Source organism: Ambystoma mexicanum, chromosome 13, assembly GCF_040938575.1.
Source record: "Ambystoma mexicanum isolate Mex_15411 chromosome 13, UKY_AmexF1_1, whole genome shotgun sequence".
NCBI lineage: Eukaryota > Metazoa > Chordata > Amphibia > Caudata > Ambystomatidae > Ambystoma > Ambystoma mexicanum.
The window spans coordinates 606,138,391-606,165,844 of record NC_090938.1 but is presented as its reverse complement, the minus strand read 5'-3'; the positions used below and the strand labels follow the sequence as shown (position 1 = coordinate 606,165,844).

Here is a 27,454-nt window from a genome sequence, read left to right as displayed (position 1 = left end):
ATTGAATCTAGCCACACTATAATTGTTCTGATTTAGTTAACACTGCTTTTGAATTTAGCAACACTAGAACTGTACCGATTTGGCGTCCACTGCTTTTAGCAATACTAAAATTGTACTGATTTAGTTGTTTAGATTTAGTTTAGACGTATGCCTCTACAAACTATACACATAGACCAAAGCAAACACAGCACGATACATAATGAAGAACCACCAATAAACCTACTCAACATCCACAGATCAACCAAAACAAACTAACCACCCCTTTCTCTTTTCCAGACCCTCACACCTCTCAGGTACTACACACACCCAGAGGACTAGTGAAACAAGCCACAAAACATATGCAAACTGCACACCCCTCTCTAATCATGCTACAAACCCAATACCTGCAGACAACAAACAACTCAGACTCTGGATGCCACCCTTACAGACACAACAAACCCAGTACATATAACAAAGCACACCTATAAAGCTCACATGCAGACGCCAGTTTCTCCTAGTTCTGCACACATAAACAGAGGAGCACACACTCTATCCTATCCAGATAGAAGCCAGAATACATTTCAAAATCAACACCATGACACACAAGTGTCTGTATGGACAGGCACCTAAGTATCTGAGAGATCGAAATTGTGATCAAGGGCTTGGACAAGGTTACTAGATCCATGGATTCAATGGTACTAACTTGCCCAAAAACCAAACGTAGGAGGAGCAAGGACCATTCTTTCCCATTTAAAGCAGCTCTGGTCTGGAACAAGCTACCAAGGGGATTGCGTCTAGAAGCAAACTTGACCATCTTTAGGAGGAGACTAAAAAGCTCTTTTTGCTAGGGCCTTTCCTCCGCTCCTTGATTCAGCCTGTTGGCGGTCTATGATTTGTTTGTCCACCCGCGCCCTGATGCCTGCAGGTTTTCGGCATGTTATAAATAAATAAAATAGTAAACATCCTGCTCTCCCTCAATAACAAACCCTACCCACTTTTCTTACAGAGCCACGTGAGTGCCTGGAGAGCATGCAAATGGCAGCCATGTGAGGCATACATCAACGGAACATAACATAAACCGACTATGGAGGCCATGACCTGGTCAAGACATCCATGCCCCACTGTGCCCCCATCTCTGAGAATTGTGAATAGGACCTGGGTAGTCTGTATTCATTTGAGTGAACAGATCCTGAACAGGCTGCCCAAACCTCCTGCCTAACTAGTCAGATAGCTGTGAGAAGGTTGGCACCTCAGTGGACACTGAAAAAAGAACCTCTTTTAGGTGACCTGCCACTGAGGTTTTCACACTGCTTCTGTGAATGAACTGCAGAAAAAACAAGCGACTTTATGCTCGGGCCACCAAGAAACTGCTCCATTTCCCCATTTCTCTCAGATACTCGCCATTTGTGGAGCGTGTGGGCTTTACTTCAGAGTCAGATATGCAGGATCTGATGACATATAAGGAAAATGATGGCGGTGCATGCTAGAACTCATTTATCACTTCTCCTGAGGAGTAGAGAATTACTTGTGAAGGAGTCCTCAGCGTCAAGCCACCTTTTCTCCTTGCATTATTTGTATGAGCTCATATACAGAACTATGTATTCAGAAGCACGGGGTGAAAAGACCTCACACTTCCTCTTCTATGCGAGGTTAGCAGAGCTAATTAAACCAGCTTCCTTATGCAAAAATGCCACAAATTGTCAGTGTGATTGTCCTGCGGCCGAAACTCACAAGTAATTCAAATGTCTGCAGAATTCCCCCAATCATGTAAGTGGAAGACGGTGGGAGCAGGTCTACACTCCAGTGTGAGGGCTGGCATGCATGTTTTATCCCCTCAGAAAACTGTGTACTTGCTTAAGTAAATGCACTGCTCTCCGAGGTGAGAAATGTGACGGGTTCTAGCTGTCTGAGCCATGGGCTGGGCATAACAGCAGAATGATGCCTGTGTCGTCAAAATGAGGGGGGAGGGGTGGCTTTAGCCCTCCCAAACCCATGCCTGGCGTCGCCTCTGCATATACGAGTGTGACCGGAGTGTTCTTTGTCACGACCCGCTTCAGAGGAATCCAAGATTGTCGGCCCCAGCACAGAGAGTTCGAAGAACTAAACTCGGTGTCCGACACGGCGCTACTTCGCGGGCTAAGGCGACGAGACACGTGAAGCCTGAGGGTGTGCGGTGGCCGACCGGGAGGTGAGAGGGGGGGGTCAGCGGCCTGGTCGAGGGTAAGTTAAGGAGTGCAATATCCACCCCCGCTCCCCGCATAGTGAATCCGTGAAACGGCGTACCAATGTACACAGTCCCTCTTCAGGAAAGGGAGCGGTGAGGCCAGAGCGGCGATGACAGGGCACCATCAGGAAGTACGAGGGCTGGCTGCTGAAGAGGCGAACCAACACAGTGCAGTGTGAAGCCACAGCTGGAGAGGGAGCAACGTGGCCGAGAAGGCTTGGAAATATCACCTTTTGCCCCAGAGCACCATAGAGAGAACGCTTGCTGACTGGGACCCATCTGTTGCCAGCAGGATTTTCAATATCAGAGTGGGATTGCCTCATGCAGGACAACATTGTGAGGGACCCGGAGGCACCAGCAAGCCAGTGGTTTGGGGAGCTCTCCCAGGGCACAGTGGCTGAGGGACTCTTGGGAGTAACTCATTGCCCCACGTGGATGGGGACGAGCAGTGTCAAGACTACAGCGTTCCCCCTCCCAGGTGCCATGGGGGTCAGTGGGGACCTCGCTTGAGCGGTGGAGCCCAGCAGGCACACATTGTGGTGACAAGGGCATTATGAAGGCGCATATATCGAAAGACGAACACTCATCTTCAGTCCTTCCCCTCCCATTGAAGCATCTGGCCTGCACCAGAGGATTGAGTGGCCATCAGACTTGCAGCCTGCCACCAAAGGAGACATTGCTCGTTTACTAGTCTACCCAAAATGATATGGCAGCAACACCTCTTGAACTAAAAGGCTCCTTTCGTGAATTGTCACAGAACATGCAGCAGGTGGAGCACAGAATGGGAGACTTGGAGAATGCCTTCTGCGATCAAGAGAACAACTATTTTCAGCTTCATCAAGGGGTTGCCACTCTGGAGCTATACAGGTCTTCTTTGGATGAAATTATGGAAGACAGTGAAAACCGATCACTAAGGAACAATGCAAGGATACGGGGAATCTTCTGTGTGGTTCGGGCCGCGATTTGGAAGACTATGTGTGGGACCTGTTTGCAGAGACCCTAGGAGAGGTCTCGGAGGCAGAACGCACCCTCGACCGGACGAACAGAGTGTTCTAAAATTTCCCGCAGCGCCAGAACCCCCTTCCTGACGTGCTTACTACACGTTTTCAAGACTAAGGACCTTATTTTTCAGAAGACGAAATCGCAGAAAAAGATCTTGTTCCATGGCAGCACTATTAATCTGTTCAGGATCTAGCGCGAGGGACCGTAAAAAGGTGGCGGCTGATGAAGCCTTTTACGGAGAGGCTGATCGCAAAGAAATCCAGTATAGATAGGGACTCCCGTTTTAGATCATGTTTAAGTTTGAGGGGGTTCAGTATCACTTCACTTCCTTCTAAGCAGCAGAAGAAACACTCAAAATTCCACAGGAAGAGCTTCAGATGCTTGTAACAAGTGAACCTACAGGCCTGCAATCCGATTGCGCTCGTTCAAGATCCCGAAAAGAAAAGAGGAGAGAATGCAGGAGATACTCCATGTAGAGGAGGGAGGGGAGTGTGGATTCTGAAGGGGTTACCTGAATGAACTAGGGATGGGTTGATGTTTCACTTTGGGATCAGCCCTCCCTATATCGCAGAATGCTGAAGGGCTTGTCAGCGTAAATTACAGGGGGGAGGGGCTTTTGTTTGCCTTTTCGAGTTCTGTGAGGTTGTGTTTTAACTAGTGTTCTAGATTAATACCCAGTAGCATCAAGAGAAACACGCCTGTACTTAGATTGAGTACCTAGGGTCCTCATAACAGGGTTGTTTCGCGTTTAATTTTTCCCCAGGCATAAAAGCGATACCGCCAATGATTATTTTCGATTGAGTCAGGAAATAAGAGTGTTACTATTAATAGAAGGGTTTTGTGGAATACACCAGAGGTATGGCACTACCTGGTCACTGGATAGTCCGGTTGCAGGATCATGAGGGCATTTCACAAAGGAGGGGAATCAGCCTTGGGGTGGTTGTTGAGAAGTACGAGCCACTAGTGTGCAGGCAGCAGGGTGAGGGCTGAAGGTCTACAAATGGGTTATAAATGGCGAATATTAGAATTGTATTGCTGAATGTACAGGGTCTCAATTTCTCCATGAAGCGTAAGAGTGTGCTTGCTAAATTAACAGACTGGAAAGTCGATGTAGCACTTCTACAAGAAGCCCACCTCTTGAGGAAGGATTGACCTCGGCTGCGATGTAAAGGTTTCCCATATCAATTTTTCGCTTCGTCCCAGCAGACAAACGTGGGGGTGGCGGTTTTGTTTAATCAGTCTCTCAGATTTATGAAAGGGGGGTGGGTGGGAGAGTCTTGGATAATCAAGGGAGGTATTTTGGCCCTTGCATACGCTTTGGGGAAATGGATCTATGTTTGTTCTCAGTCCATGGGGCCAAACACCACCAGGATGCATTCTATGCTGATCTATTTCCCAAGATTGCCAAATTTCAGAAGGGAGAGTTGGTTGTAGAAGGCAATTTTAATGTGGTGCTGAACGGGGCTCTTGATTGTTCACGACCAGCCACGGCTTTGGATTTAATGGGTTCAGTGTCCCTTAAGAGGGCCTTGGTAGACTTGCAATTGGTTGACGTACGGCGGCATCTCCACCCCCTGAAAAGGGACTATTCCTACTTTTCACACATTCACCATAGTTTCTCTGGGATAGACTATTTCCTAGCATCCAGATCTCTCCTACCCTCTATCTCAGCTGCTACTATAAAACTGGTAATAACTCCAGACCATGCCCTTGTCACGATACAAATTGATTCCTGCACACCCCAAATTAGGAAATTGACTTTATGGAAGGTTAATAATTCTCTCTTGGCGGATGCAGCTTACAGTGCTTCAATCTCAGAGAATTTCACTGTACTTGCAAGAGAATTCAAGGGGGCAAGACACGCAAAAGATTGTCACTCCGACCCAGTAGAGTGGCCTACACTAACTGTCTGACAGTGCCCTCCTTCAAACGAGTAACTATCAGCGGGAATAGCTTCCCTGTCAAAGCCGCCCAACTTTGGAACTCCATCCCTCCCCACCTTAGGGTGAACCAAACATACCCACACTTCAGACATAACATCATCAACTGGCTTAAATCAAATGATTTCCAAGTCCGGAATAGATTGAGAAGGTTCTCTTAACATCTCTCACCTCTTCCTGTCTCCCACTAGCCGATTCATGACCTCTCTTTTGAACCCAATAGGCCATCATGTATGATATGCCATCTTTGTATATCACTGCATTATATCTGTAATCTGCTAACTCTGCTATTTTCTGTACTGTAATTTGTAACTATTCTCTGTACTGTAATATGCAACTATGTTAACCTAAACATTCTTTGTACTGTATTATGCAACTATGAAAGCTTAAAATATCCTTGTCCTCGCGCCCCCGGGTCTGGCGCGCATTACAAATAAATAAAGAAACCTCTATTGCAAAAAAAGGGGAGGCCTTTAAACCCACTTTGAGGGGAGAACTCATTAGTTTGGCATCAGCACGTAAAAAGATGTTAATGGCGCAGAGATCAGAAGTGGAAAAAAGGATGCAGGAATTGGACCTCGAGGTTATGAGCAGGGTTCGCGGAGGATATTTTGGCAGTTGCAAACAGCAAGTACCGAATTGAAAGAATTATGGTCGGCTAATATATCCCATAACTTATTGAATAGCAAGTAATTAATTTTATTTTAGTGCCTCGAATAAAGCCTCACTGGTATTGGAAAATAGGCTGAAGTCTCAGCAGAGTGAAGATATGATAGCGAAGCAGTGAGACAGAAAGGGGCAAGTGTACGAGGATGAATCTGCTAAAATGGACATCCTAACTCGTTACTATTCTGAAATATTTAGAGCGAAACGTCTAGATGCTACTGCCAAACATGACTTTGTCCGGGAAGCGAGGCTTCCAAAAATATCCAACCTAGATAGGGCAAGGTTGGAAGCCGTGATAACAACGGAAGAGATCACCCATGTGATACAATTCCTCCCGAATAACAAAACCCCAGGTCTAGACGGATCCTCAGCCTTTTTTTATAAGTGGTTTGTAGATACATTGGTGCTGCAGCTTGCCTACCTTTTAATAGTTTTGTGGACATGGGAGCTATTACATCCACAACGGGCGGATCTATGCTGACTCTTCTGGGGAAACCAGGAAAGAATGCATCTAGTTGTGCCTCCTATAGACTGATTGTGGTCCTCAACTTTGATGCACGCATTTATTCAAACATCTTGGCCACCATAGGCTGACCTATCTTCCTCCCACTTGACCTCCTCTTCCAAATTTCTCCTCGCGGACTTTAATATCCACCTTGACTCTCCTGAATCAGCAATCTCACAGTTTCGCGACCTCTGTGATTCCCTTTCTCTCACTATTTTTCCTTCCAGTCCGACCCACTCAGCGGGACACACTCTGGATGCCTTCCTCTATGGAAAGAGTCCTCTTTCTCACCTGGTCCCCACCCCCTTATCGAGGTCTAACCTCTCTCTCCGCTCCTCCCGACTGGGGCCCCTCAGCCCTCTGTCTGAGCCACCCCCCCCCACACACTGCCAGTCTTCTTCGCCATCATTCAACCGATGAAGCAAGTGTCAGTTGCTGCTTTTGCCTCCACTTTCATTCCCCCTCGCACACCTGCCTCCGACTCTCCCTCTGATTCTGTCCTTGCTAACCTACACCTCTCTATCTCCACCACCCTTGACTTCCTTACCCCTGTCAAGAGGATCTGCCTGAAACCTGCCTCCAAGTGCAACGGCTGGTATGACTCTGTTCTAGCATCTCTGAAACATAAGTGCAGAGTTGCTGAACGGAAGTGGCAGACCTCGGGCTCATCCTCTGACTAACTGGCCTGTTGCCTGCTCCAAAGGCAATATCTTTTTTCAATTCACTCCAAGAAAAGGCCCCACATCCAAGCCAGCATCGCTGGAGCCACTAACAACACAGCTGAACTTTCCAAAATGTGCAAGGAACTCGCCAATCCAACTGCAGTCTCCACCTCTCTCCTTCCTTCCCAGGCTCTCTGCACTGCTTTGGCCTCCAACTTCACATCGAAAAGTCAGGACATCTTGTCCTCCCTCTCCATCACCCCCACTTCCACTCCCGCTCTATCTCCTGCCTCCCTTGGCTCCCCCCTCCCTGCACTCCCCTCCCTCTTGCCTATAGCACCTGATGAGGTCTCTAAAGTCGTCCACTCTATGAAAGTCTCATCCAAACAGGTGCTCCACTGCTCCTCTAGAACCATTACGGACAACATATCCTCCCTCGCCCTGGCCCTTGCCGATTTCTGTAACCACTCCTTCAACACTGGCTTTTTTCCTCTTTCCCTCAAGCACTCCGTTGTGCACCCTTTCCTAAAAAGCTGTCTGCTGACACTTCCTGCCCAGCTAGCTATCGCCCTATCTCCACCACCCCCTTCCTGGGTAAACTCCTGGAGAGGTTGGTCCTCCCCCAACTTATCCTTCATACTGAACTCCTTGGTTGCCTCCATGATCGCCAATCGGGATTCTGGGCATCTAGAGGCATGTAAACTGCTCTCCTGAACACCCGTGAAGACATGCTTGCAAATCTTGACTCAAACTTTCCTGCCATCCTCATTCTCCTCGATCTCTCCTCTACCTTTGACACGTCAACCATTCTATCCTCATAAGACGGCTCAGTAATACACTCAGCATCACGAACCGGGCACTGGATTGGCTGACCACCTTCCTCATTTACTGCCTCCCCCAGTTGCAGCTGGGACCCTTCTCCTCCACCACAACACTCTCCACCTGTGGTGTCCAACAAGGTTCTATCCCATCGCCATGGCTCTTCAATATCTATCTTGCCCCCTCTTGCCCGCCTGATTTCCTCCACCTCTCGTCATTTCCAGTGTTATTCGGACGACACGCAGCATTCGTTCAAACTTCCCTTTATTACCTCCTCCTCCTTCTCTCTCATCCCCGATTATCTGACCGCTATCCAGGCATGGTGAACGGCTAACGACCTATCTCTTAATGCCAGTAAACTAGAGATCCTTCTTATTGGGACACCAGTGCTTTGTTTCCTTCCTAACCTCTGGCTGCCCTCCTTGGGCCTTCTACCTTCATCATCCTGCAAGGCCAAAAACCTCGGGGTCATCTTCGACTCCTCTCTCTCTCCTTTAGCCCTCACATCTTGGACCTTGCCCAAAAGTCCCACTTCCAGCTCCACCTCCTCAGAGGCATTCTCCCATTTCTCACCTTTCCCCAGTAGCTCAATGTTTCCAGAGCTCTGGTCCTCTCTAGGCTGGACCACTGCAACAGCTTCTTCCTCAATCTCCCCCTTTTCTCCCTTCACCCCCTTCAGCTAATCCAGAATAGAGCTGCAAGACTTATCCTTCGCCTCACGCCAAGGGATCGTATCTCTCCAGCCCCAACATCTCTCCACTGGCACCTGGTGGCTGCGAGGACCAAGTTCAAGACCATTCAAAAGGCTTTCTGGGGCCTGGGACCACACAATCTACAACTTCCTCTCCCTAAATACTTCCTCCGCTCCTCTAACTCCAACTCTCTGCTTGTCAAACGCTTCTCCAAGCACACAGTGGGGGGCAGGTTTCTCTGGCTGGTGCTCTCTTTGGAAAAGTGTCCCTGCCCCTCTCAGACTTTAGCCAGACCGCCTTCAATTCTGGAACCTTCTCAAAACTGCTTTTCTCTATCCCTCTTTCCTTTTCCTGCTCATCACCCCACTGCCGCTGACACTGGCGACCTGCAATTTCAATCTCACAGGTACCAGACCCCTGCCCAGTCGATACTAGCACCCCCCTCAGCACTGTGCTTGTGGGCCACCTACTAGGCGGCTGGGAACCCCACCCTAGGGTTTCTGCTGCCCTTGCACTTAGCCAGTGGGCTCCTCTGCTGGCACCACTCTGAAACTCCCTCCTGGGCCCTCACTAGCACTTGCCCATACCTTGCTCTCCTCCCTCCCCTAACCTCCTGTACTTCCCTCACGGCACTTGCAGGTCTCAATGTCACAAGGCCGAGTAGGACCACGATTGTATATTTACTGTCTTTTGCAATTATTATTTTCCCCTTGTTCCCTCCCCACTTGACTTGTGGCATCTGGAAACACTATTTTGTTGTATAGGCGCCTAACAAATGCTCAAATAAATAAATCAATCAGATTGGCTGGCATTCTTACAAGTATTTATTTATTTTTACATTCATAGCAGCGCACAAAACCCTCAGGCATCTAGGCGCTAATTACAGTAAGTGCGAAGTGACATTCTACAAAGTGTAGATTCACCATAAGCTTTACAACATGAAGGTGGTTCTTGAAAGCATAATCTGGCAGAGCCACGCCTCATGGTACGGGGGTTACTCAGGTTTACAGATGTGCATAAAAGACAAGATGTGGGTAGGTGCACAGTCTAGCAAAGCCACGCATCATGGTATGGGGGTCTACATCAGGTATACTGATACGCAAGAGAAAAAAAAGTAAGATAGCAGAGGGATCAGACAGGGTTTATTCCGGACAGACAATCGCATGATAATATTCATAGAGCAAATGAGCAAATGATGTTATTGACTAGGGGATACAAGAATCTATCCATAGCCATATCATCAGTCAATGCTGAAAAAGCATTCGACAGAATAGAGTGGGCCTATCTGGCAGAGGTGCTACATGGATTTGGCTCAAGACCTACATTCTTCAAATGGGTTCTAGCAAATTGTGTTCACCCCACCACAAGAAAAGTTGAACAGGACATTTTCAGACTTTCTTCCTTTGTCTAGAGGGACTTGTCAAGGGTGCCCTCTATCACCCTTATTGTTCGCCCTATCAATGGAGCCATTGGCATGCAAGGTCCATTCATCTGAACATAGCCGAGATATTGAAACAGCTGGCTACCATCACAAGGTGGCATTATATGTGGATCTCCTTTTTTTCCATGCAGAACTCAGACACCACATTTCCTAATATAGTTTCCCTGCTGCAATCTTTTTGCAGTCCATCCGGCTTTAAAATAAAGTATAATAAATCGATCAACCTTATGTATCTGAGCAACCTCTCATAGTGACAGGTTTGAAGGCGCCCTTCAATTTTCAAATGGACATTCGAACGGCTGAAATACCTGGGGGGGTCTGTCTACCTTACACCTAGTTATGAACAACTATATCAGAGTAATATTCCTGGGGTGCTCTCATTGCTAAAGGACGATCTACTAAGATGGGTTAAGGCAGATATTTCATGGATAGAGGTAATGGCAGCGGTTAAGATGAACGTGTTGCCGAGGTGGTTATACATTCTACAGAGTTTCCCGGCATATGCTAATGGCAGCAAAGGACGGGTTGGGAGTAGCAGATTTGGAGAGCTATCTATATGCAGCACAGCTTGCTCCACTGTAAGACAGCAGGGGTTCTGAACAGTCTCCGGAGCATTAGAGGGATGTCACAATCCATAGTGGGGGTCGCTTTGCATGACTGGTGCTGGCATTCCCCTAGTACTCAGCAGGCTGCCCCTTGGTTACTTCCTTCCACTAGAGCTATGATGATATACTGGGATAGGGCAGTTAAGAAATATAATAGATCCATTTTCCCATCCCCTCTTACTCGAATTTGGAACGTCCCAGAATTTTCACCAGGGCTTCAACCAAGGTGGTTTACCTATTGGATAGAAGGTGTGTTATGCTTCAGTCAACTGTTTGATGGAGGGCACCCATTATCGTTTAAAAGCTATAAGCAGGTGTTCTTCATAGGGGACATGGCCAATTATGGCTCCATCCAAATTAGGCATTGGATCGCTAACACTAAAGTGGCTAGACAAGCGGGGAGATAAACAATACCATTGGAAGATGCATCTGTGCTGGATACCCGGCTAGGACGATCTTGCTACTATTCAAGGTGTTTAATGCAAGTCGTTTCAAACCCCCTCATGCCTATATAACAAGATGGGAGGAGGATATGGGTGTCTCGATTGATCAAATGGCATGGTAAAACATTTGGAGCAGAGTTGCAAAGTTATCCAGTTGTGTATAGTTAAAGGGGAATGGCCATAACATCCTATTCAGATGGTATGTCACCCTAGAAAGGCTTCATAAGATCAATCCTGGGATTCCTTCCACATGTTGGAGGTGTGCTCAAGCGCCGGGCACACTTTCATATCTGGTGGTCTCACTCCCTTATCCAACCATCCTGGAAGGAGGGACTTGCATAAATAAAACTAATCAATGGATTGGACCTACTACTTGATCCAATGGTGATTCTACTAAGAGATGAAGATCAGAGCGGTCAATATAACTTAGTGGCAAAGACCTCCAAACTGACTACTATATGCCTGAATTGTGTCACCAGTTAAATGGAAAAAGTAGAATACGCCAGATATAAAAGAAATGGTGGGCAACATTATGGTTTGTCGTTGCAATGTATAAAATAGAGGCTTATCTTAAGGGTGGAGATGCCGAAATATTCACTTTGTCAATCTACATGATTAACCAGGGGTGCATCGTAGAACTCACGATTTACAAAAGTCACTGTACTTTAATTACACGCTTTAGAGTAGAAGATATTCTTTCACAATTACATACAGTATTTAAGTTTTTGAAGAGCCAATGCCTGGGGGATAGGTTTGGGTTTGTTTAACAGGATAATTGTCCTTCATTTGCAAGCAAATTGTAAGTGTAAAGAATGTGGTTTAATTGGATATGCTACACATTGTTACATCTTTGTCCATGTATTGATGCTGAAGTCTATATTCAATAATAAATGAATGGCAAAATAAATGATGTTTGTTCATGGTATCCAACAGCAAGTCCCCAAAATATTGGGTCTTAGCCATTTGCAAGCCTAGAGTAGATCAGCCACCATTTACAAATGAAAAGCCAGAAAAAGCTTGTGAAAACTATGGTAGGGAAATTATTATTCATGATTCATACAACACTTTAAGCTAGACTCCTCCAGATTCTAATTGCTTGACCGGTAATCAAACAATGGTTGCATGGCATTTTCCTCTTCTGAAAGCATGCGAGTTGCCCTTGAGAAATGCTCTCGGCTATCCAGTTTTATTTAAGATGAAGAGGTGCCATTCATCACATGTCCATCTCCAGTACATTTTGAACCACTGATAATTGGCTCCTTGATAAAAATAGGCTTCAGTTGCTGTCTCCAGACATTGATTCCAGTCCGGGGTTTCAGATGGATTGTGAAGACAGACAAGTTGGACCACTTTTTGTCCATTTTATGGAATCCACTGCAGCACAACAGAAAGGAACAAGTTATTTACCTGTAACAGTTGTTCTCCAGCATGGGTCTGGCATGGATTCACATGCTGATGAATATTCCTCGTCGTCAGGCTGGGAATCCTCGGTAAAGAAAAAAAATCAGTATCAGTTTTGTTTCTGATCTGTCTTTCTTAGTAGTAACCAATCACTGATCCCTGTGTCATACTGCCCCCAGCCAATGACTGCCCTCTCCCTAAGCCCCACCTCTGGCAGCCATCCTCAGATTTGGTAGCACGTAAAGTGGCAGTATGACCAAGTGAAGAGCCGCAGAGGGGTAGGCGGGAGGGTTTGCATGTGAATCCATGCCAGACCCATGCTGGAGAACAACAGTTACAGGTAAGTAACTTGTTCCTTCTCCAGCATGGGGTCTGGCATGGATTCACATGCTCATGAATGAAAGAATACATAGCAGTACACACATGCACAACCACGGTAGGTGGCAACAGGCTCAACATTAAGCAATACAACAACTCAACATTAAGTATCTCTTACCTCCTCACCAGGCTCACCTTAAGCGAACAGGTTGCGCAGCACTGCTTGGCCGACCCTGGACTCCTCCCTCGAGTCCCGATCGACGCAGTAGAATCTTGTGAAGGTGTGTGTCGACCTCCACGTAGCAGCCCTGCAGATGTTCAGCAGGGGCACACCAGACAGGAACGCTGTGGTAACAGCGATCGCTCTGGTCGATTGGGCTCTCGGACGGCCGGGCAGCGGTCGGTTTGCCAACCGGTGACAGTGCATTATGCAGCCGGAGAGCCATCTGGAAATGGAAGTCTTCGAGAGAGCCTTCCCTTGATTCACAGTCCCAAAGTTCACAAACAGCTGTGACGTCTTCCAAAAACTCTTTGTGCGGTCCACGTAGAACTTCAGCGCTCTAGCTACATCCAGCGAGTGCAAAGTCCTCTAGGCCGGCGTCGAAGGCGACGGGAAGAAAACTGGTAACACCAAGGGCTCGTTGAGGTGGAAGTCCGATGGCACCTTGGGCATGAAGGACGGGTGCGTCCTCAGCACCACCCTCGTATCGTGAAAAGTCAAGTATGGAGGCTTGCAAGATAGGGCCTGGATTTCTCCCACTCGTGCGGAGGTGATGGCCACGAGGAACGCTGGCTTCCACGACAGGAACTTCAAAGGCGCCGAATGCATAGGCTCGAATGGGTCCCCCATGAGCCTGGTCAGCACCACATTAAGCTCCCATGCCGGGGCTGGAGCCTTCACCTGCGGGAATGATCGGAATAGTCCCTTCATAAATTCCTTCACCAGGCGATGAGACCACAAGGACGCCCGTCCCGTAGTCCTGGTATATCGGGAGATGGCAGCCAGATGTATTTTGATGGAGGCGTGAGCCAGTCAAGCTTTGGCCAGCGACAGTAGGTATGGCAGTACTTGAGGGGCCGTAATCCGCAGAGGGTTAATCTTCTGTGCACGGCACCAGACAGAGAACCTCTTCCACTTATGTCCGTAGCACTTGAGAGTTGAGGACGCCCTGGCTTTTGCAAGAACCTCTCTGCAGTCAGCCGGGATATCGTACCCTCCAAGTCTCCAGGCCTTCAGCCTCCAGGCCTGCAAGTTCAGCGACTCCGGGTCGTGATGAAGAATGGCGCCTCTTTCTCTGGAGAGAAGATCCGCGTCCGCCGGCATCTTGACTGGTGGGGACGTTGACAAGTCCAGAAGGTCCGGGAACCAGATCTTCCTCGGCCACACCTGTGCGACGAGGATCATTCTGCACCTGGACTTCTTGAGCTGGTTGATGAGATGGAGCAGCAATGGCAACGGAGGGAACGTGTATAGAAACAGGTCGTCCCAAGGGAACGAGAAAGCATCGCCCATGCTCCTCAGCTGCGGGAACCTGCTGGCGAACCTCTGGCACTTGGAGTTTGTCGCCGTTGCGAAAAAGGTCGATCCGGGGTTTGCCCCATCGTCGAAAGAGCTGATCCACCGGGTCCTGACGTAGTTCGCACTCGTGGCACGAGCGCAGCTCCCTGCTGAGTGAGTCAGCGATGGTGTTTTTTATTCCTGCCAAGTAGAAGGGAACCAGAAACATCCCCTGGGCGACGGCCCACTGCCACAGATCCTGGGCCTCCTTGGATAGGGCTGGGGATCTGGTGCCTCCCTGCTTCCGTATGTAGAACATCGGGGTGGTGTTGTCGGTGAAGATCCTCACCACTTTGTCCTTGAGGGATGGAAGGAACGACTTGAGCGCCCAGAACACTGCTCGAAGCTCCAGAATGTTGATGTGGAGAGACCTCTCCTCCGGGAGCCAAATGCTTCTTCCGTGGAAATCTCTGGTCTGGGCCCCCCAACCCTCCATGGAGGCATCCATCGTCACCGTCTCCTGAAACGCCGGGGTCTGAAAGTCCGTGCCTGCCGTGTGGTGCGCACGGGTACCCCACCATAGGATCGCCCGACGGAACTCCTCGTCGAGAGGGATCCTGTCTTCGAAGCAGCCCGTCACCTGAAACCAGCGTGCGTCGAGGAACTCCTGTAGCGGACGCATCCGAAGCCTGCAAAGGGGTACAAGGTAGATGCATGAGGACATCATCCCGAGGAGGGACTTGATGGACCTCACCCTGGCCACGTCCGTGGCTAGCAGGTGTTGCACCTTTCCCAAAATGGCCTTCATCCTCTCCTCCGACGGGGAGGCCAATTGCCCCACTGTATCGAGCTTCGCTCCCAGAAACAGTGCTACTTGCGACGGAACCAGGTGGGATTTGGGGTAGTTGATGGCGAATCCCAGTTCCGTGAGCAGCCGGACGGTCCTCGCTGTGTGTTCGACGGCGAGTTCTCTTGTCCTTGCGCGGATTAGCCAGTCGTCCAGGTAGGGGTAGACGTGGTTCCCCTGCAGGCGCAGCTGCGCCGCCACTGGTGCCAGGCACTTGGTGAATACCCTGGGTGCCGACTTTAATCCGAACAGCAGGACTCTGAATTGGTAGTGGCGTCCCTGAACCACGAACCTGAGAAACTTTGTGTCCTTTTAGAATGGGGATGAGTAAGTAAGCATCCTCCAGGTCCAACAACGATAGGAAGTCACTCTCCTCCAGCTGTCCCATCACGTGCTGGAGGGTGAACATCCTGAATTTCTGTGCCTTGATGTACTTTTTTAACCGACGCAGGTCCAGGATAGGGCGCCAACCAACTGTCTTCTTTTTGACGATGAAGAACCTTGAGTACACTCCGGAGCCCCGGAGCCTCCTGGGGACGAGCTCGATGGCACCTTTCTTGAGCATCGCCCTTATCTCCAAAAGCAGTTGAGGGACGTGATTCTCCTCCCTGGCCACGGGAGTAATGCGAGGACACTTCTTTTGGAATTCCAGCGAGTGCCCGTTAGCCAGGGTGTCCAGCACCAAAACGGTCGGTGGAGATGGACTCCCACACGCTGACTAACTTCGTCAGCCGGCCTCCCACCGGGGTGCTTCGGTGAGGGCCCGACGCTACGGCCGGTTCAGTCCTGCTTGGAGGAGGGCTTGCCCTCCTTGACGACGACGGCGGGATCCTCCTTGCTTGCAGCGACCTCTGTAGACCTCCTGGGACGAGGAGCGGGCCGCCTGGCGGTATGTAGAAGAGCCACTTCCCTTGGAGGCACCCTGTCTGCCTCCGGAGCTCCGAAAGGGCCGTCGTTGTTGAAGTACCCCTATGGCCCAGGCCGTCTCCGAGTCGGCCTTGATGGCCTGGAGCGACTCATCCACCGTCTTCCCAAAAATGTTGTTGCCATCAAACGGCATATCCAACACCCTGGTCTGAATGTCTTGGCGGAAATCTGTCGCCTTGAGCCACCCTCGTCGTCGTAGGCAAACCCCGTTGCCTGTGATCCGACGCCACCTCGCCTTCCTGAAGAATCTGTAGGGCCTCCGCTCTCTTGTCGTCCGGCAGGAAGTCCAGCAGGGGAGCTAACTTGAACCAAAGCTCCCTGTTGTAACGGGCCACGATCACTAAGGCATTGGCAGCCTTAATCGTCGTCGCCGACGAAATGACCCGTTGTCCCATGGAGTCCAACTTCTTGCCCTCGCTGTCTGGCGGGGAAGTGGAAGTTGATGCTGCCGCACCCGCTGCCTTCTTCTTGGCCGCCGCCGAGATGACCGAGTCCGGCGTAGGCTGGGCCCTGAGGCACAAAGGGGTGGCGTCGGGGACCCAGTACTACTTCTCGTACCTGTCCTTCTTGGCGGGCGTCGTAGAAGGGTTCTTGAGGACAGCCAGCCCTTCGTCCCAGATGTCGTCGAGCAGCGGCACTGCCAGGACCGTCTTTCTCTTGGCCTCCCGTCGTTGATAAAGAAAGCCTTCCTTCTTCTGTTCCTCCGGGCAGAGTTGGAAGAGCTCGGACGCCCTGGCTATCATGGCGTGAAAGGAGCCAATTTCGTCGGGCGGTGAGGCCCGAGGGGGAGGCGATGAAGGAATGTCTGTCGTATCATCGCCACCGTCGTCGTCCGTCCCCGTCGCCGTATCATCCCGAGGGTCAGGCGAGGGGGATGAGGGGTCCACAGGCCTTGTGGGGACAAAGGGCGGAGCGGGATGGACTCTCCTCTGGTTGTTCGGGGGGCTTCCCGACGGCCCTGACTCAGGATCCTCCGTCAGGGTCCGTGGTAACCTCGTCCTTATCTCAGTACATAAGGATTGGATTGCCAACAAAATGGCCGCCGAGCTATCCTGAGGGTCTGGCAATGGCTGCGACGGGAGGGACGGTTGCTCCACCGGGCCTTCGCCGGCATCGCCATCCTCGCCATCTTCGATCTCCTCAACAGGCTCCTTCCCCTGGGATCGAACTTTCTCGAAGCTCTCGTTGAGGCCCTTCACGGTTTCCACCAGATCCTCCTCAGAGGCTGATTCCGAGTCTGTAATGGCCACCGCCCCCCCCTCTTTTTCTGCCAGGGTCTTCACGGGGGTCTTAACGATGGGCTGTAAAGAGGATTCCCTCCGCGGTGGCACGGATACTCTGGGCCCAGAGGCCGTCTCCACTGGCGTAGTCTCAGCCGGCTTCACCAGGGCCGCAGCGACTACTTCGATAGAGGTCTTTGCCGGCTGGATCAAAGCCCTCATCACCTTAGGTGCGTCCTGGGCCTTCGCCTTGGGGGGAGGGTCAGCGCCTCGCTCCCCCTCGGGTCCCCTCGAGATCAACCGGGGCCGCTCCAGCAGCTTACCCGGGTTCTCGGACTTCCTCTTCCCCGAACCAGAGCGCTGGCTCGTGGTTGAACGTGCCGGGGAAGTCGCGCCCTGTCTGGCAGCCGAAGAGCCCGACCTTTCGGCACTCCCGGTGCTTGGCATTCTGTTGGGCCCCTGTCGCCGGGGCGCACTCACAGGACTTAGAAGCCCGCTCAGACTTTTTCTTTGCCTTCTCACCTGCTGTGCCCTTCTCCAGTCAGGCGGCGAGGCGGGGACGATGATAATGCTTGGTCGATTCGGAAAGGTTCTTGCAGAACACACAGTCCTTCTCCACGTGCGTCTTGTCCTCATGAAGGCAGTAGAGACATCGCAAATGCTCGTCCTCCTCGAAAACATTTTGTAATCCGCATCCAGGGCAGCACCTGAACAGCTTGGATCCGAGCGTCGAGCTTCCCTTGTCCTTGGCCATGTCCGTTGAGGTAGGCCGCAGATCTTCCGGAATCCTCCAAGAAGCGGAAACTCGATGAAAACCTCACCCTTGAGGGGCGTAGAAGAATTCCGAAACGGGTCCCCGTTATCGGAAGTAGAAACGGTGGAGCTCGAGGCTCGATTAAACGGAAAAAATGAGAAAATCTCCCAAAAAAGCGCGAAAACGCAGCAAAAACTCGAGAGCTAAAGCACGAGGACTCCCAACACTTGAACATGCGGTAAAAATCTGAGGATGGCTGCCAGAGGCGGGGCTTAGGGAGAGGGCAGTCATTGGCTGGGGGCAGTATGACCCAGAGATCAGTGATTGGTTACTACTAAGAAAGTCAGATCAGAAACGAAACTGATACTGATTTTTTTTCTTTACCGAGGATTCCCAGCCTGACGACGGGAAATATTCATGAGCATGTGAATTCATGCCAGACCCCATGCTGGAGAAGCAGGGTGACTTTGTTAAAGCAACAAACATTTACCATAATGCTGACTGCTGCATGATCACCAGGTTTTAGAAGAGCCATGAGGCATGTGGGGAGTCAAACAAAAACATGCATGCGCCGTCAATGAAGTTCATTGAGGCAGTCAACAAAAAGTCACGTTGAAATAAACGCAGTAGACGTTTTGGTACCATCACCTATTACTTGTCAAACAGAAAGAAAGCCATGCCTAGCAATCTAAAAGCTCTTGGTGAAAAGGACCAAAAAAGTTAACACCATGCATTGTCAGTGTCTTTATACGCACCAAGACTGAAGTACGTCCAGGCTTCCTTCTGGTGGTCCGCCATTCCCTGCTAACTGCTGACGCCTCTTCCATTGGATCAGCTCATCGTCTAAGATTATGGTCTGCTGTTTGCGGAGAAGCTGTAAGGTCTTCTGGTGCTTTTCTGATAAGTCCTGAAAACCGACCCAGAATTCATGAAAACTCAAAATCTTCAAAATCTAAGTTGGTCCATTTGTTTGATATAAAGCATACTACTTTTAGTATTTACGGAGATATTTAACGATAGCCTATTTGATTATGTGGTTTAATAAAAATGCATTAGAGGAGGTTTTGGACATTATTTTTATCTTTAAAGTCTACATTTAAAATGTGACCACCTCTCCAATTGCCATAAAATCAAGTAATGGGATATGCACATTCAACACAAACCACTTACTTTTAATACTTTTTTTTGGTATAAAAACCAAAAAGTACATAGTAAAACCTACATACATCTTTGTTTTGGCCAGGTTACATTTTAGATTATTTTCTGTAGAGTAATTAACCAAAGCAGTTAAGGATCTCTGAGGATCTCTGAAGCCCAATAGGGATTTTATCCAAAAGGACAGTATCATCAGCATAGCATAACCAAACAACAGGAAGCTTCCCTATCTTGGGATGGTAGTTGTTACAGGTCTACAAAGTCAGATGCATATCGGCAATGTACAAGTTGTTCAGAATAGGAGCTAATACACATCCCTGTTTGAGACCATTACTAGTAGGAATTCTAGCAGACAAAAGTCCCGTTTGATTTAATCTAAAGGCTACTGAAGTATGCAAGTAGAGTTAGGAAATGAGAATGAGCAGTCTAGGCTCAAGGCCCCAAACATCCACTTTTACCCATAACTTATTACAATCTACACATTGAAATGCATTTGAGAAGTCAATGAAGGCTAAATACAATGGGGAATCTGTAGAGCTGAGGGCACTATGTATTAGGTATTGTATAGTCCATACGTTATGAATGGTGCCCATTCCTCTACTGAAACAAGCTTGTTTGCAGGCAATAAGATGCATTTTATTCACCCATGTTCTAGGTTCTTCCAGAATGACAGTACAAAAAGGTTTGCTGGAAGCATCAGTCATTGTGTATAACCTATAGTTAGCCAGATCATCCCTGGAACCTTTTTTATACACAGGAATTAATAAAGATTCCCTCCAAGAATTCATTACCCACCTTTCTAAACAGACGTTAAGGATGCTAGCCCATAAGTGCAGGTCTCCTTTAAACACAACATTGGAAAGGCCGTCAGGCACAGGAGCTCTAGGAGGTTTAAGTCTCATAATAAACACATGTACGTCCTCTTCATCAACATAGTAGCCATATTCTATCTTCCTCCCATACATTGAGAATTTAGACATCTTAGGTGAGCTTGTAATACAATAAAGAGAAATCTGTTTCTTTCATAGGTTTTCTAAAATGGGATTGATTTCCTTTTTGTGTGTTCAAGCAAGGTTTATTTGGCATTATTAACCATAAAAGCAGTATCACAAATAAAACAATTAGAAAGCTTAAAATGTCCTTTTTACAGTGAATGTAATTTAATTTTTTATATAATTGCCAATATTTCTTGCTATCATTGCCTCTCACAATGTAATATAAAAGTTGCCAGTTTACTGTCCTAGTCGAGTTTTTGTGAGAGCATAACCAATTCTTATATTTTGTATGCAGACTCTTAACCATCTTAAATGTATGTAAAAGGAGGTCAGGGTGCCCCTCTGCGAGAAGGAACACATTACCTGTTCCGTGGCAATATACCCACTCGGAGTCCGCAGCCACATGTTTTAGCTCATTGTACCTTTCACAAAGGAGGAATATTAATTTGCATATCAGTCTTTGTCCCGCTCACTTGAGCAGTCCAGCACCGAAATGCTAGGCAATCCTCCTTTGAACAAGAGTACGAACAGCAACCCCAGACACGTGTTTCGGACTAGTCGGGCCTCATCAGTGTGTCGGAGCTGTGCCTCTCTGAGCACAGTGAGCAAGGGGTCCACGTCTGGATAACCCTAGGTAACAGAGTGACAAACCTCAAGTTCCTTTAACATAGAAAAGGAGGTCAGGGCTCCCCTCTGCGAGAAGGAACACAGCATGATAACCTGTTCTGCAGGAATGTACCCAGAAATATCCATTTGCATATCAGTCTTTTTCCTGCCTAAGAACAGGTCACTGGGCTGTTTTCGTGCCGGTAGAGGGACTCCCAGACCACCTTTTGCTTACATGAATGTAATGTTACTGGATAATGTCACAAACCTTGTTTTATGATGCCGCTGGTGGGTGGATTTTAACCATAGGTGTAGCCCTGAGTTATTCTAGTTGCTGGATATTTTGAAATAAGGGAGAAAAACTTGTTGTCTTCAGTAAGGATTTAATGTTGTAACACACACAGATCACAGGCCTAGCAAGGCATGCTAGGGACAGGTGAAAAAAGGATCCAACGCGCGTTACTACCGTAGTCTTTAGCAAGGCTGTGATAGGTGGTGTGGTGAAGTGACAGTATTGAATTACATTTAGGCGCATCAGTCAGGGTCATTAATTATATACAGTTTTCATACAGTATTATTCGTCACATGTGAAGTAAGGTGGCAGTGTGTGAGGTGTGGTGGCAGTGACAGATAATTGACAGATTAGAGGCAGAACATGTATGAGCAAGTACAGTTTACATTTTGGCAAGTTGCCAGTAGAACGGTTACATTATTGTCAAAGTACCAAGGAGAGAAGAACGGGGTGGGGAAGGTGGAAAAGCAAGGAGGAGAGGATTAGAATGCAGAAGAGCTGTGTATGTTAGCTAGTGCAGAGAGTAAGGGCTGGTGCTTACCAAGACAATGGTGTGTGATCCTGTGTAGGATTGCAGCGCATGAAAGGAACCTCCCAGTGCTCCTGGAGGGTGTGGTGGTTAGCCAATCTGGGGGAAAAAGAGCCAGCGGTTTGTGAATCACCAAGAGGGATTCCCGTTGTTTAATTTAGCACACGGATGTAGGAGTAACTGGTCAATGATGAATGTGGTTAGTGACACGCAATATGGGGTTAGGAGAGAGTAGCAGGCATGTGCGGAGAAGGATCAGAGTTAGTGAAGTCAGCGGTCATGGCGTGTGTGTGGAGGTAGGATGTTGTGGACTGGCGCAAGCAGTCTGGAATTGGGAGTGTTGCCAATAACCAATTAAAGGTGAGCCTGCGGACTGGCGTACAGGTATCTGGACGCGAATGCGGGTCTGATGAGACGGTGTGGACGGGGCAAGCAGTCTGGAATTAAGAGTGTTGCTAATGAACAATTTCTAAAATGAGCCAGCTGCATGGCGTGCCGAGATCTGGACGCGAAGGCGGGTCTGATGATGGTGTGTGTATCGGTGGGCGTGTTTAGAAGTAGCCAGGCCGACATAGATCAAAGGAAGATTAAAAAAAAAAACGAAAAGCGTCCCGGGGCGGGTGAGTGGAGTGAGAGACAGCAACGCATGGCCCGGGTGGGCATGCAGTGCTCCCTATTGTGGTGAGGTGAGGCATGTGATAGGAGGTGTGAGGCTGGTCGTAGGTGAGAAGGTACGCAAGTGACGAGTACTGAATGATGCTGCGGGTGCAGCACAGCAGGGGCCAATGGAGTCTTACCTGTATCCGGGCAAAAGACACTCTGTGGTTCGGTGTTCTGACACAGAAGTGCAGCATGGTCTCCGTTTAAGTAAACCAAGCCTATTCATTGGTTGTCAGTAATGGCGTGCTGATAGGTCATGGTGCAAGTGGAGGGCTAAAGCGATTGGCTGATACCATGGTTAGTATGGTCATCCAGTCTCTGCATCAAGTAATAGAGGAGCACAGTGTTTGGTCATGATGGTGGGCGAGAGTCCACCCGATTGGCGGTTGCCATGGTGAGCCTGGTAGACAGGTTATAATGTAATAAAGCCAGTCGTGTAAGTGTATACAAACGAGTGCCCGCATCCAGTGTCGAATGATGGGTTGAAGTAGGGACAGGCTGACGAAGGTCCAGCTGTTCGGTTGGAGAGGGAGGCAGGAGGGCCCCAATGTTTGAAGAACACAGGGGAAAGTGGGCAAGGGGGAAGCTGAATGCGGTCAATTGGTTGTGCTGGGGGTTAGTAGAATGAAGTATAACGTGTGATATGGCAGCATGACCGAGTGTAAGGGGGAAGCAGCTGTTCCAGAGAAAAAGATGGTGATCAACGATATTCATGCTCATGTGAGCACAATATATGCTAAAAATGTAAGCAAAAAAGAGAGCCAAATGTGAGGGCTCGCTAGTAGGCGATTATCTCCTGTGTCGAGGTGATGCCATACATTGGGTAGTGCAGACAGGCAGAGTGGTCAATGAATATTGAAAACCGCACAAGTATTAAGGGTGCGGCTGGCATTATTGTCACCGAATGCTACGGGTCATGGAATGGGGTTAAGAATGGATAGGTCTAGTTTGTTGGCAGAGGACCCCGGGCTGTGCCTGCACAGGGTCAGTGCTGGGGATTCCAAACACAAGAGGGGTAGTATGTGAGGTTGTAAGGAAAGCTGGCACAAGAAATTGAAATTACTGTAGATTGTGAGTGACAGTTGGCGGTTGTCATAAGAACACATTAAATTTGTGATTGCTGTTGAGGCCAAGTGTGACACATCTGTATTTACACATCAGTTTTGCTTCCTGTTGTCGTAAATCTCTATCTCCGCCCCTGGCATCAACTGGTACAGTTTCAAGTCCCACAAAGCTTATGTTCTCTTTGTTGTCACGCTGATGTTGTTCCTGCCAGTGGGTCGCTGGTGGATATCTCGACTCCTGTGAGTGCAGTAATCGTAGGTGTTCGCAAATCCTGGTTCTTAGCTCCCTTTTTGTACTGCCAATGTACTTACGGTCACATACACAGATTATGGCATATATAACAAACTTTGATTTGCAATTAATATATTGGTTTATTTCATGTTTGTCAGTGCCATTTAAAGTCAGTGATTTGATGTTCCTTGCATGTCTGTACATATTGCATGATCCGCATTTGTAGAAACCTACTGGTTTTGTACTTGTTAACCAGTTCTCTGTTGCTCTGGGTGTGGGTGCCATAAAGGATGGGCTCAGGATTGTTCTTAGGGTTTTGGTCTTGGTGCATGTCAGTGATGGTTTGGTAGGTAACCATCTTCTGATGTCTTCGTCTATCTCAAGGATATGCCAATGTCTGTTCAGGATTCTCTGTACTTGATAGCTGTCGCTGGAGTACTTCGTCATATAACGGATTTTGTCATTCTCTTCAATGGTATTTCTGGTTGTTGTTCCTGGAGTCAATAATGTTGGGCGTTTTCTTTTGCATGCCATGTCTATAGCAGACTTAATGGCTTGCTTCGGATAACCTCTTGTAGTAAATCTTTGTTCAAGAACAGAGCCTTCCTTTTTGAAAAGCGCTTGCGTACTACAATTCCGTTTGGCTCTAACGAATTCCCCTTTGGGAATGCTATTGATCACTGATTTTCTGTGGCGGCTAGTGGCATGGAGCACCGAGTTTACCTCAGTCGGGGTCCTGTAGGTTGTGGTGGTCAATTCAGTTCCATCAGGGCGGGTTGTAATGTCAAGGAAGTCTATAGCAGTTTGGGTTGATGTGCCGGTCAGCTGTAACCCAAAGTTATTGTCATTCAGGTATTCTTGAAAACACGCCAATGGATCCAGACCAGATCATTAAATACCGTCAATATAACAAAACCATTTGTGCAAATGCTTGTTGAAGTCTTGATTGGAGAAGGCATGCACCTGTTCGAATTGATGCATGAAGAGGTTTGCCATGGACGGGGCATAGGCCGCCCCCATAGCTATTCCTTTGTTCTGTCTAAAGTATTGTTGGTCAAACAAAAACACTGTGTTGGCTAGTAAAAACTTGAGGAGTTCCGGGGTTAGTTCCAGGTGTGAACAGAAAGAAGCTGATGCTTAAGCAAAGGCATAGTCTATGGCTTTGAGAGCTAAAGTGTGGTCAATGGCCGTGTAGAGGGCCTTGACATCCAGTGTCATTAGGTGTAGTTTGGTTGCCATTTGACATCTTGAAGCATTAGTAATGTGTGCATAGTGTCCCGTAGGAATGTTGGGATTTACGGAACCTCCGGGGCCAGTACATGTTGATGTATTTGCTAAATGCTTCAGTTATTCATCCAATTGCGCTTAATATTGGACGCCCTTCCGGGATCTTGTTAAATCTCTTGTGGACTTTAGGCAAGAAATATATTGTCGGCATCCTGGGCTGTATAGGTTGAAGATATTTGTGTTTTTCATCAGTCAGTAGTCCACGACGATGCCATTTATGTTATGTTGCAATATTGCCTAACTTATTCGGTTTTCTAAGGAGGCGAATATTACACCGTAACACACTCTTTATGTGAAATAGCTGCATCAGAAATTGTAACCACAGGGATACTTTTTCATCAAGTTAACCCTGTTTAATGGGGTGCCAAAAAGGTGAGCATTCCTGGGCAAGGTATCTATGGTAGATTGAATAGCAAAATGCTCCAATGCTAAAATTATGCTGTGGTCTGAATTTAATTATTTATTCAATTTATCAATATTACCCATTGTCTAGGTGATCCTATTCCCATGCACACAAATGGAAAACGATCCCTTCATAAAATGTTGCTTACTTTGTAATATGCACTTCATTTTTAGATTTAAAATTGAGTGACCACTTAAAGAAGCAGGGACATAAATAAGAGTAGGATCACCCATTTTGTAGAATTTAGACATACAAATAAAGTCTATTCACTATGCACTGTTCCATTAGTCCAATTATACTCACCATGGCCCCGATTCCACTCCTCAGTGTTCAAATAATACAGACCATGTGCGTGCATATAATTCAGCCATTTCTCTCCCAACAATAATTGATGAATTCTATGAGATTTGTTAGGAAGCGTCCCATCACATGTACTGGTTCTCGTGTGGCTGTTTTCAACCAAATCACAATAAGCGTTAAAAGAAATCTGCACATCGGGACATCACCATTGGGATAGTTCAAATTCCCTTCAAGTACCACTGTGGTGATATAGGTCAATCTCAGGGAGGAGAGTAGACATTAACAACCAATAGTGCCTCTGTCTAATGCACTAGCCACCTCTTCTATCAGGTGCTGCCACTATCTTTGCATGCCCATTGCTGCAAATTGCCTGCCACCCCACTTGCTTCTGCCGCCTCATTGATTTCGTACTGATACGACTCGTATGTGCCCATTCCTGCAACTTGCCTGCCATCCCATTTGCTTCTGCCGCCACATTGATTATGTGCAGATACTAATTGTATGTGCCCACTGCTGCAGATAGCCTACCATACCAACTGCAATACTGAGGTCATACTAGGTGTTTGTCCCTCATTACCTCTGCACCCTTTTTTTATGTTGACTATCTGATACTTATCTTCCAGGCATGCCCACCAAAGACATTTGCCTGCCTCCCACCGTCACCTCATATGTACTAGTTGCTATTTATTTTCTCCCAGAACCACTTGCCCAGGTCTGCCTGCCACTCCTAAATCCTTGCACTCGTAGCTAGGTAGTTAGCCTTAACAGAGATACACCTTCTAATTGAGGATCTTCCGCCTATTGTCACTTGCAATCTATAGATAAACGTGTCACTCTAGCTACGCCAACTCCCTTTCCGACCCCCTCCTGCTCCATTGCATGTATCAGGACACTTGATACTTAGCTCTTAGTCATTAATTAGCGCTAAATCCATCTCCATGGCGATCTGATGGAGTGTCCACGTCACCTGGTGGAGTGTCCTTTACATTTGGTCACTGGCCCTACCCAACCTCACCTCTATCACAGGCAATATAAACCACTATATGCATACGCCTGCATTAGCACAACAGGATCTAAGTAGCCTGATCTACAAGTTGAACGTCCACTCTTCCTTAATTCACAGCCCTAGCATGCATGCTTCCGTGTTCAATACCATGACCCTACCATGTTCAACCACCCGCAGGAACACAAGACTTGGCACCCGCACCACAATCAAACACTACGTGCAATATAGGACCTCAATACTTAACGGCGCCTCCACTTCCAATAAAGACCCTTGCATTCCGTCGCCTCCCTTACCTCAAAAACAGACGCCCAAGGCAAGCTCAGCTCCAGCACAGCCTGAAGCTGTCACTATTAAAGAGGCCCTTATTAACGCTAGATCGTTCATTGCACATGCCTTAGACATCTCCAATCTCATCACAGCCAACAAGCTAGATTTTCTAGCAGTCACAGAAACGTGGCTACATCCGGCGGCCGGTCCGGCGCTTGTGCTAGCAGTCCCAGACGAGTATAATATTCTCAGAACTGACAGAACCATTAAGAAAGGAGGTGTGATAGCTATCATTGCCAAAAATACGCTAGCTATTGGAGAAAACGCTAGCTCATCTTTCCCCTCCGGAGAACTCCTCTCTGTAAAACTTCCTCTTTCTTCAGATAGGACACTCCTCATCCACATTCTATATAGACCACCTGGCCAACTATCCTCCTTTGAGGAAGACATCACATACCTCCTCACACAAAATACCAAACCGGGAACACACATTTTGCTTCTAGGCGACCTGACTCTCGGCCTACACGACAACTTAGATACTAATGCCTTAGCTATCCAAAATACGATATCAGAACTAGGCCTCTCACTGCGCATTTCGGACCCCACACATCGCAAAGGCAGAATTTTAGATTGGATAGCAGACTTGAACTGTAATACTAAAATCCTCTCCAATTCGCCTTGTGCATAGTCAGACCATAACGTTATCTCATTTGAA

General features: G+C 48.0%; 1 protein-coding gene across 9 annotated transcripts in view; it reads right to left on the bottom strand.

Moving 5' to 3' along the window:
- The window catches only part of LOC138521540 (signal transducer and activator of transcription 5B), a 1,967,228-nt gene that overhangs the window by 566,956 nt on the left and 1,372,818 nt on the right, over nt 1–27,454 (bottom strand). For all 9 annotated transcript variants that reach the window (XM_069634461.1, XM_069634460.1, XM_069634455.1 and 6 more), the window contains one exon: nt 18,699–18,850. In XM_069634461.1, coding sequence (XP_069490562.1) covers nt 18,699–18,850 — 152 coding nt within the window. The remainder of the gene's footprint in view (nt 1–18,698; nt 18,851–27,454) is intronic.